At 41.9% G+C, this 12033-nt stretch overlaps 1 protein-coding gene across 2 annotated transcripts in view; it reads right to left on the bottom strand.

Annotated features, from left to right (window-relative positions):
* USP32 (ubiquitin specific peptidase 32) overlaps positions 1-12033 on the bottom strand; it is a 240770-nt gene that overhangs the window by 22656 nt on the left and 206081 nt on the right. For both annotated transcript variants that reach the window (XM_044286239.1, XM_044286238.1), the window contains exons 25-31: positions 10857-10968; positions 9900-10111; positions 8781-8965; positions 6294-6380; positions 5844-5964; positions 1025-1216; positions 148-436 (exon numbers count right to left, since the gene is read on the bottom strand). In XM_044286239.1, coding sequence (XP_044142174.1) covers positions 148-436; positions 1025-1216; positions 5844-5964; positions 6294-6380; positions 8781-8965; positions 9900-10111; positions 10857-10968 — 1198 coding nt within the window. The remainder of the gene's footprint in view (positions 1-147; positions 437-1024; positions 1217-5843; positions 5965-6293; positions 6381-8780; positions 8966-9899; positions 10112-10856; positions 10969-12033) is intronic.

A 12033-nucleotide genomic window follows, 5' to 3' on the forward strand; every position in this document is an offset into this window, starting at 1 on the left:
GCGGATCCGCATCCACTCAGAATGCATTGGGGCAGTACGGATCCGTTCGGGGCCGCTTGTGAGAGCCTTCAAACGGAACCCACAAGCGGAACCCCGAACACTAGTGTGAAAGTAGCCTAACTTGTATTACTACAGATTTTTCCATACCTTTACTATTTGCAGTGGAAGAACTGATTACAGGCTGAATTTTCCCAAGTGCATCCCCATCTCCAGCAGGACTAAGGTTTGCCAGTTCCTGTTTCTTCAGGTCTCCCTGCGTTGAGCGACTTTCTGCTTGATCATTGCACTTAAGTCCTGGTTTCCTTTTCAGGTACTGTACTGGCCCTCGAGGTACCAAAAAGGCACTCGGGTCAAACTTCTCACGGGGAAATTTGACAATTTTTTGAGACTTGATCCATCGACCATTCACAAACTGGAACCTCTTTAAGTGGATAATCTATGACCAAAATAAAATAATAAATATAAAAAAAAATATAAGTATATTGTGCCTATGTATGCAACTTTACAGGAAAAGGCTCCGGTCCTATGCTAAAACAAGTCAGTGATTAAAAAATGATTTTTTGTGAGTAGTTTTAGGTTTTAATTATAACACATAACCAAAAATATAATAAGTAAGTACTATTTGCATTGGTCAATATTTCTTTGGGCCTGGCTGATCCGTTAAAGGCGTTGTCCGAGCTAGAGATATTGATGACCTATGTTTTGGCCAGCTGTGGCGCTGGACATTATACAGTGTATGGATCACAATGTAATGGCTGTGTCCAGATCCTGCAGCTCAGCTCCCATTCCAGTGAATGCTGCCCAATGCTGCACTCCCACTTATCTTGAGATAGGTCATTAATATCTGTAGCCCGGACAACCCTTTTAACGAAGAAAGATTGACCAATGCAAACAGTACTTTCACTCCAGACATCCACACATAAAAATATGAAACAAATGATAAGGAGTGTACCCCTAGAAATAATGTAGATCTGTTGGCTCTTCCTGAAAAGAACACAAAATAAATAAAATAAAAACAAAGTACCAGAATTGGAGGGAGCCTCCACAGGTCAAGTTTCTTTGTAGCTAAACAATGGGTTTTACATTTGGAACAATAATACATTTCATCCTCTCCCAGCTCCTCCTCGGTGGTGAAGGCGCGGAGACAACTATCAAGGTTAATGGGCTCTGCTTGCGCTCTACGGCTCTGTTCAACGCTCTCATGCTCTTCCACAATCTGGACCGGAAAAAAGAAAGAAACATTTACTTTCTTATGGCTGGAATGTCTTGAAGAAGAAAAGAAAAACGTTTAAGTATGAAAAAAAGTATAGACTGTGAACCATAGTGCTTTTAGAAGTTCATAATCTTATCTTATCCTTTTATTCCTATGAGGCTCAGATGTCATGTTGCCATGGCCAGCACAAAAAGAGGTTTCTTAGGCTAGTTTCACACTAGCGTTCGGCTGTCCGCTCGTGAGCTCCGTTTGAAGGGGCTCACGAGCGGACCCGAACGCTTCCGTCCAGCCCTGATGCAGTCTGAATGGATGCGGATCCGCTCAGACTGCATCAGTCTGGCAGCGTTCAGCCTCCGCTCCGCTCAGCAGGCGGACACCTGAACGCTGCTTGCAGCGTTCGGGTGTCCGCCTGGCCGTGCGGAGGCGTGCGGATCCGTCCAGACTTACAATGTAAGTCAATGGGGACGGATCCATTTGAAGATGCCACAATATGGCTCAATCTTCAAACGGATCCGTCCCCCATTGACTTTCAATGTAAAAGTCTGGACGGATGCGCTCAGGCTAATTTCACACTTAGCTTTTTTTTGCCAATATAATGCAGACGGATCCGTTCTGAACGGAGCCTCCATCTGCATTAATATGATCGGATCCGTTCAGAACGGATCCGATCGAACGCTAGTGTGAAAGTAGCCTAACTGAAAACATACTGGCAGGTAAAACTATAAGAACATACAACGTTCCTTGGGGTTGGCTAAAAACGGAAGTTTCACTTTAAAGGGGTTGTGTCATGACACTCTTTGATCGTCAATGCTCCCAAAGTGTAATAATAGCAACTGTTAAGTCTGTAACTTGCATACTATATCATTTTGCCATATGTTCCTGTTCACTCTTTCCTGCTCCATGCCACGAAAAACAGGAGAAACAGTGGGAGGGATTCAGAGGAGGCAACACGTGATAGAACTTTCACACTAGCGTTGCCGGAACTGCCTGCCGGATCCGGAAATTCGTATGCAAACAGATATCATTTGTTTCCGGATCCGTCTGACAAATGCATTGAAACAACTGATCCGTCTCTCCGGTGTCATGTGGAAAAACGGATCCGGTATTTATTTTTTTCACATTTTTAAAGGGCTGTGCATGCGCAGACCCGAAAAGCGGATCCGTCAATGCGGCAATTTCATGAACACCTGGTACCGGATGGTTTCCATTTCAATGGAAATGAATGCCGGCAAGTGTTGCGGTATTTTCTCCAGCCAAATACCGAAAAAGGGACGGAATGGAAGATATCCTGATGCATACTGAACGGATTGCTTTCCATTCAGAATGCATTAGGATAAAACTGATGCGTTTTTTTCTGGTATTGAGCCTCTATGAAGGAACTCAATACTGGAAAACGTTAACACTAGTGTGAAAGTAGCCTAAGACGCATGAACCTATATCTGCACATTTGTGTCCTCCAGCAAAAACATTACCAAATGGACATGCGAAGGGTCGTACAGAAGAAACAGCAGGAGACGTCAATGTAAGGAGATAATTTCTATATTGCTTGATCTATACATTATTTGTTAAACTATTCCAATTGGAAACATGATTATTTTTATCTAAGGAATATCTTAATTTGCACTTTGTTTCATGGGATGGAAATTAATAAAGATACATTTTCATTAGAACCTACTTAAAAAAAAAAAAAAAAAAAAAAAAAAGTAAGAAAGGGCTCCATACAAAATGTATTTACTCTTCAAACCTATCTATGAACTATGGTGAATGCAATGACAAAATGTATATTTTTATTTTAAATCAGATTTGTTTATTTGAGGGGGGTTTTCGAACATACAAAAATACATTACCCTATCATGACCAAGGGTCATTGATGTCCCCATGACCATGTCTAATTTTGCAAATCTGACACGTGTCACTTTATGTGGTAATAACTTTGGAATGCATTTACTTATCCAAACCATTCTGAGATTGTACTTCGTGACAGTCATACATTTGAGTCAATATGTTTCACCTTTATATATGAAAAAATCCCAAATTTACAAAAATTGGCAATTTTCAAAATTTGAATTTCTCTGCTTTTAAAACACTAAGTGATACCTCAGAAATATTTATTACTTAACAATCCCCATAAGTCTAATTTATGTGTGCATCATTTTGTAAATGTAATTTTAAATTTTAGAAGGCTTAGAAGTTTAGAAGCAATTCTTTAAATTTCTAAGAAAATTGCCAAAACCCACTTTTTAAGGACCAGTTCAGTTCTGAAGTCACTTTGTGGGGCTTACATAGTGGAAACGCCCCATAAATGACCCCATATTAGAAACTACACCCCTCAAATTACTCAAAACTGATTTTACAAATGTTGTTAACCCTTTAGGTGTTCCACAAGAATTAAAGGAAAATGCAGATAAAATTTCTAAATTTCACTTTTTGGCAGATTTTACATTTTAATCAATTTTTTTCTTTAACACATCGAGGGTTAATAGCTAAACAAAACTCATTATTTATTACCCTGATTCCGCGGTCTACAGAAACACCCCCACATGTGGTCGTAAACTGATGTAAGGGCACACGGCAGGGCGCAGGAGGAAAGGAGCGCCATATGGTTTTTGGAAGGCAGATTTTGCTGGACTGGTTTGAAGCCCCCTTGATGCACCCTTACAGTAGACACTCCCAAAAAGTGACCCCATTTTGGAAACTAGGGCATAAGGTGCCAGTTTTATTGGTACTATTTTGGGGTACATATGATTTTTAATTGCTCTATATTAAGTTTTTTGTGAGGCAAGGTAAAGTTTGGGCACTGTTTTTATTTTTTACAACATTCATCCATGTTCTAAGAGCTATAGTTTTTTTTTTTTACGTGATTTTCTTATGTAGGGGCTCAATTTTTGAGGAATAAGGTGACTGTTTTTATGCTACCATTTTGTGGGACGTAAGCCTGTTTGATCGCCTGGTGTTGCAATTTTTGTGATGTAAGGTGACAAAAATGCGTTTTTGTTGTTTGTTTTTTTTTTTACACATTTTTTTCTTTTCTTTTAATGGTGTTTATCGCACGGGATGGATGATGTGATATATTTATAGACCCGGTTGTTACAGACGCGGTGATAGCCAATATGTGTAGTTTTTTTTTTTTAAATTAATCTCTTATAAATGAGCGGATATAGAAAAAGGCAATTTTTTTTATTTTCACACTTTTTTTTTTATCAAGTCCCACTTGCATCTTGAAGAACCAGTGGGGCTGATGGCTGTACTGTAATTTGCAAAGTGCCCCCTCCCCTTAATTGACCCCATGGATGCCGCTGCTGCGGCATTTAAGGCATTATAGCAGTGTCAGGATAGAGCTGACACTCGCTGCTGATGGCGGCAACTCAGGAACATAGCCGTCGCCATCACATACAGCAGGAGCAGAGGGCACAGGTGAGGAATGGGGACACATATGAGGCAGAGGACACTCATGGGAGCAGACATCATGGATGTGGGCAGGAGGGCACAGATGCCGGAAGGGAGAGCGCATGGCCGGAAAAGCGGTTGGAGGCAGGGCGCCCAAGGGGGAGGAGGGGGGTGTCGATGGTGTTCAGGGGGAGGCACAGATGGGGCTAACAGATCGGGGGCACAGAGCACACACTGCCTGATTTCAGGCTCTCATCTGCAGAATGCAGATCAGAGCCTGAAACAGACACTTTTACACAGCCGCGATCCGGTTGGTTAGTCTGCACAGACAAACCAATCGGATCAATCTCCGGCAAGGGACCACTCTTATTGGTCCCTTGCCGGCATCACTGGACTGTATGCTGTCTGTGACAGTGTACAGTCCAGGGGCAGAAGCTTTAATCCAAGCGTTTTGCAGCGCTTTGATTAAAGAGCTGCCATGACGTCTATACCCGTGCTAGCTGCACGGAGGCATGTGTAATTAGCACGTATATAGCCGTATGGCAGTTGGGAAGGGGTTAAATACAAAAAGTACAACAAATGTACAAAAGGGTGGAGAAACCACCTCCACAACAGACAAAATCTTTCTTAGATCTTGTTCACATCTGCGTACAAAGGTTTGTTCAGGGCCTTCATTGTAGATTCCATCAAAAACAGTAGAGAGAAAACTTTTTTCTCCACTTATAGGGGACGTGTTTTGCTTCATGCAGGTCAGTTACAGTAGGTGCAGAATACAGCAATTCTGTTATTTTCATTGTTCTGCTCCTCTAACAAAGAAGAGCAATGGAAACTAATGATGTTGTGTGAACTCACCCTTAGTATTCCGACTGAATAACTGTGCTATGGAGCAGCCAAAGGTGGCCAGGGTTACAGAAACCGTAGACTAGGTTGTACCACACTCTTTCCATACCTCCTATACAATTGAATGGGAGTTACAGAAGCATACCCTTCCACAGGAGTTGAGAAAACAGTACAGCCCAAACCTACTGGTTTCTTAACCTCAGGCCGCCACATAAGATAGTCATTTTGATTTGGGATGGGAATACAAGGCCATCTTGCAACATCATGGTTTTAGATCTGATGACGGAAGACAAATACTTTAGCTGATATACTCACCAAATCCTTTGATCACTGCAAATTCACTGAAACCCATGATAAAGTCTAAAGAACCAGAAATGCATTTTCCTGTCCTCATTTTTCTTACCCTTTCTTGTGATGTCTGATAACGAAGATGCAGAGCTGTGGGATCCCAATCTACAGCAATGTAAGCATTACCAATGTAGGCACGGTCTTCCGTACAGTCAATTTTACATCCCCTGCAAAACCTAGATTGGGATTAATGAGAAGACCATTCAATACAATGGAATATTGGAAGAGTAGCAGATGTCGTTCATTGTACATACTGGTTAGCATGCATTTATTTCAAACAGGATGGCAAACTAGCATGTCCTCTACCAAATATCGGTCAACATTTCTGACAGTTACTCTTTAATTGTGACACCAAATGGATCCGTACAATATATACACACCGTATAGGTAGCTGAAACTCTGAACTGGTATTGTTCCTGGCAGTGAAGTCAGATTTGTACACTCCACACTTAGAAGACGTCTACCATACCGTTCAAGAACATAAAGGAAAGCGTTAATTATTTACCTGTACCATGGGCATGACGCACAGGAATTCCCATCTTTTTGCACCACTCTGAGCGTGAACGGATACTGATATCCCATACTGTCATCGCTGTAAAGGATAAGATTAGTTGAATGATATGCGCTGTATATTTATCCCAGTTTCCTAATACACATAGAAAAAAAATATTTGCCTACATCACCAGCGGCTGAATTACAGCTGATCATCCCATTTAAATGAACGGAAGAAGATGCTGTAATTAGACTGCACCACCGCTACCATGTAGACAGCATAAAGAGGATGGAGAGCTGGGACAAGCCCCGCTGATCTCATACTGATGACCTACTACTGTATGCCGAGGAAAGGGCAACAATATCCAGACACTGCAAAAACCCTTTAAGTGTCAAGAAAGGCCTGGCTAGTGGCTAAGACATCCCTTTACTGTGCGTCTAAATCTGTCACTAGTTAAGACACTTCTTAACTTTCACAGCTTTAAAATGTAAGCAGAGTAAGATTCTGGGCATCCTTGGCGAATAAAGTTAAAAGTCATGAAAAAATATATTATCAAAGTAAGAATCCCTTACATCAATGGATGAGGATATGAGGCTGTGGATATAATTAGTTTTTCCCTCCACTTTGTTTTCTCTCTCCTGGCTGGCTTTGCAATAAAAAGATTGGTGTGTGTGGGATATTAGATTTTATTTCTATATTAAAGTTTTCTGGAATTTGTTAAATGGCTTCATTTGAAATAAAGATATAAAAAAAAAAAAAAAAAAAAAAAAAAAGATTTTGGTTGTCATAAATTGAGTCTAAGGCTTATGAGTCTTTAGGTATGCTTCCCCCCAATGATGGAAGTACTTACTGTGGAAGAGGAAATCCTACTTTACGTAGTGTAGCAAAGGTTTAAAGGGGTTATGCGGGAATTGGATATTGGTAACCTATCCTCAGGACAGCTCATCAATATCAGATCGGCGGGGGATCCCTCTCAATCAGCTGTTGGAAGAAGCCGCATCGATCCATGAGCACTTAGGCATCTTCCTAGGTCGGTGACGTCACAGTACCTCAGTCACATGGCCTAGGTGCAGCTCGGTCTGGTTCAAGTGAAAGCTGTGAAGAAACGCAGCGATCACCAGAGCTCCGGTGAACTCGCGTCAGCCTCTCACTGCTCTGCAACTTACAGATGGCTCAAAGCTGAGACAAATCCTTGCTGTGGCTGTATCCCATGACCATAGAAGCCAGTGTCTTAGATGGAGCTGCTGTGGTTTAAAGCCATCTGGATGCCGGAGAGAGTTTGATGTGATCTGTATGTATGTTTGTATCCTGAGAAGCTACTTTCGAGCTCTTCCTTCTTTTGCCTCAGCTGCTCTAATGTACTGCTGAGATCTGATGCGTTCTGAGCTGTGACTAAAGGGTGTATTACATGGGCAGATTTTCTTCCCGATAATCGCTAACGAGCGTTCCTATGTCTGATACTACCTCTGATTGCCCGATGAACGAGCAAACACTCATTGGGCAATTCAGATCTTTCAGCATGCTGAAAGATCTGGATTTGCTGGCGGCAGATTGTGCTGTGTAATCACCATCTGCCGCCGGCACACCACTCTCCTGCATGAGGACAAGCAATGGCATAGCGATCGCTCCTCCGCATGCTGCGGAGGACATTGCTGCAGGTAATAGCAGCGGTGTCCTCTGCTAGCTATCTGTAAACTGACAGGAGGGAACGCTTGCAGCATCGGTTTGTCTTATATACCCTTAAGTGTAAATTTCATTCTTATTAAAGGGTGTATTAGACACCCCGATGCTGCAAGCGTTTGTAGGGAGGGAAGCAGTCACCAGATATCTAGGAGAGAACACCGCTGCTATTATATGCAGTGATGTCCTCCGCAGCATGGGGAAGCTATGCCATCGCTCGTCCCCATGCAGGACAGCGGTGTGCCGGCGGCAGATCGCAATTACACAGCTCTGAATTTGCTCATTCATTGGGCAAACTGAGGCAGTATTAGACTGCAAGATGATCGCTAACGACCGCTCTAATATACCCTGTGGATATCACTGCAAATCGGTGTTACATGACGATTTTGCTGCATATTCCACATTAAGTGCTGCAAACAGCGAATTCAGCAGTAAATGATTTTTTGGGTCGCTACATGTGGATGGGTATTCAAAACCTCATCCTTATGAGCTGTACTTTACTCTAAGATGCAATTCTTCAGTATCTGAACTCACAATAAAGCACACATGAGGTTTTTAAGAAATGGGGTTCTAGGTAGCACTTCCACAAGTTAAAGCATCATTGACTTTGTATGCTGCCTCTAGCTCCATTTTTTGTTGAAAAGTGACTTGTGGACCAAGGCGTTCAATGTGATTTTATTTTGATTGTTCTTGTGCTGCTGGTTTCTTTTGATTAAGAGGCTGTTTAGGTCCTTTCCTGGAAGGTAACTCTAGTATCATTACTACCCATCTTCCTTTTTAATTTGGCCTTCAAGTAAATTATTCATTGTATAAACGTACCAGTCTTGTGCATGGTTACTTGCTTCTTGTGGTGGAAGAGGACTTGCAAGTCTGGAGACCTGGATCCATACTGCATCATACAAATCTTTCTTCCTGGTATGTACAGTGCATGGAACTATTAGAGGCATCCCAAATAGGCTTGGACGATTTTTTTGAGATGATAGAAAATACAGCTCTGTTCTCATCTAAAACAAAGAAACAGCAAAACAGGTAAGAGCAACAGAGATACAAGTCAACCCATAATGGAAGTGAAGAAGTGAAAATAAAAGTTTTGAGTCTGTGGCAACGGGCAAATTTAAGTGTAATCTAGGAGATAGATATGATAAAAAAGATTAAGTAGATATGATAAGATAGAAAAGATAAATAGAAAAAATAGATTACATAGACAGAAACTAAACAGAGAAAAATCAGCAGCCAATGGGTGCAATGCCTCCAAGACCATTGCCTTAAAGTCCCGGATAATCCAAATAACCCGAAAAGAGGCAGCACTCAAGAATTTTGGAATTCTGCCTCTTTTCTTGATTGGTAGATAGATAGATAATATTAGGCATTTTGGGACTCTCTTCTGTACCATAAATATGGGGCATCTTACTCCAATGGACTTTTGACTAAGTTTGGCATATAAAATGTATGTTTTGGTAAATATGCCCTTAAGCGTTCAGACTCCTTAAGATTTCCATCAGTCAGAATCAACCATTTTTTTTGCTTTCAATAATTGTTAGTTTTTTGCCGTTATCTATGGCCAGTTTTAGTGAGTATTCCATGTTCATCCAAGGGTTTGTCTTGTCCTATTAGGGCATACAGAAATCATAGAGGGGGTTCCTAGCTTTGGAGGCATCTCCATGAGTCAAAACAGTTAGCTACTCTCTCATTCTGGTGGCCCTGAGCCATCCTTGTATTATATGGACAGCCATTGAGAATAGATGCAACAAGACACGAGAGTCTCAAAAATGAGCTGTTTACAAGTAGGTCATATGTGTGGGACCTGTAGGCACCAGGTGATCGCTGTGACAGTTTCATTCTTAAAGGTTATGTCTCTTATGAGACAACCCCTTTAACACAGTGCAGTTATCTGAGAATAAATAGGATTTTCTTCTTGCATAACAGGTGTAATCTTACCATTTTTCTATGAATAGCAATGATATAGCCTATAAAAGGGCCATCTGGGTGGAGAGAGATATGCCCATTGAGTACCCCATTCCCCACGGTCTTCTCTGTCCCACATGGCACTACAGTATTTGGCATCCCATTGGGGATTACTGGTGGCCGACTCAGTCCTCCATTTGGCATGAAACTCTGTGGTCCATTGGATGATGGCACTGTGCTGGAATCTGCAAATAGGAGAACAAGCTCAAAATTATCTGTCTAAAACTGCTTCACTATTAATCTGGATTACAATTTAAACCCCTTTAACGGAACATTTCATGGACTCCGCAAAGCTCATTATAAACAACTACATTTGGTGTAATGTGAACAGTTTTACAATCAATCAAAAACATATTTTCCCACACCAATATAGTACAGAGGTACATTCCCGATAACAACAGATACAGGGAGAACATGCATACAGATGTAACCCTGTCCAGGTAGTATCCCAATCTTCCTAGGCAACAGTGCTAACCACTGGGCCACTATGGGACCCTACAAACTAAGGCTAGGTTCACTCTACGCCTGCGTGTATGGCTACCAGTACACATAGGCTTTACATGGGGGAGCATTTGCTACAACAGTTTCCATCTGGCATATGTTGGGCTGGAACATTTTTTTTGTTGTAGCAATGGCCTATCTAACTGCAACTAACTGACTCATTACTGAGCCAGCCTATATGTAATTGATATTTTTTTTTTTACGGGACACCTTAGACCTTTTTTGTGTGCCATTAGATGATGGATATAAAATATTTGTTGAAAATAAATATTTAAGGAAAAACTGAAAATTCGGGAAAAAAATATATTTCCTTTCTAATAGATTTGTTATTATTTTTATTTAATTACAAAAGTTTTCAAGACAAAACATTTCTACAACCATTACCGTATGCTTGTACCCTTTATTAAGGTTATGCTGACTATAAAGCACCTTGTTGTGTGGGGCTTGTGGCTGATGTAGGAGATCCAGGAATCGGTATCTCAAAAGCACAGAGAAAACCACTCACTGACAGCCGTACTTTCTGGTTATCCTGAGGAAAGTTCTACAAATAAAAAGAGTTAGAATGAGACGGTGCTAACTCCTCCTTGTAGTGGACTACGTTGGTATGAACCGACATGGTACAATGATGGTAGTATAAATGAGACCATACATTCCCATGTTTGTGATGGGCACAGCACAGAACATTACTACCAGTAATCAGGTCATAATGGACAAGTGTGCTGTGCTAAAGTGCTGCACTTTATTCTCTAACAGACTCATCCCCAATTAACTTCTGCGAACATGACTGCTGTGTATTACATGCAGTGGGGAAAGACATCTACTGTATCAAAATGAGAACCAATTCAGTGCATATATTGAGTGTTCTAATTCATTTCTACGTGATAAGATTAGGAGATTTGCTTGATTAGGACAAAGAAGCGAAAAGCTGGTTGGACCATTATTTGCAAGAACATAGACGGAATACGTCATGAAAAATGAGGTTAAAGGGAGTCTGTCAGCAGATTTACCCCTTTTTAACAGTTGCCATTATGCTGTAGCCGCAAAACAGACGATTAACACGGTACCTTTATACGCTTTGGTGGACTTTTAAATCTGCAAAAAACGAACTTTGATGAGGGCTCGCAAGTGCCCAGGGCGGAGTCCACCGTGTTGGAGCCCAGGCAGCTCTGCCTCTTCGGCTCTTATCCCCGCCCAGCCTCCTCCTCTGCTCGCCTATCTGTTGTCTTTCCCCCTCAGCGAGATCCCGCGCCGACGCGATAACTTCCTTGGCCGGGGCATGCGCACTGCCATGCCCATTGCTGACACGGCATCGCAGTAGCTTATGCGCATGCCCCGGCCAAGGAAGTCATCGCGTCGGCGCGGGATCTCGCTGAGGGGGAGAGACAACAGATAGGCGAGCAGAGGAGGAGGCTGGGCGGGGATAAGAGCCGAAGAGGCAGAGCTGCCTGGGCTCCAACACGGTGGACTCCGCCCTGGGCACTTGCGAGCCCTCATCAAAGTTCGTTTTTTGCAGATTTAAAAGTCCACCAAAGCGTATAAAGGTACCGTGTTAATCGTCTGTTTTGCGGCTACAGCATAATGGCAACTGTTAAAAAGGGGTAAATCT

The sequence above is a fragment of the Bufo gargarizans genome, chromosome 3 (genome assembly GCF_014858855.1).
Source record: "Bufo gargarizans isolate SCDJY-AF-19 chromosome 3, ASM1485885v1, whole genome shotgun sequence".
Classification (NCBI taxonomy): domain Eukaryota; kingdom Metazoa; phylum Chordata; class Amphibia; order Anura; family Bufonidae; genus Bufo; species Bufo gargarizans.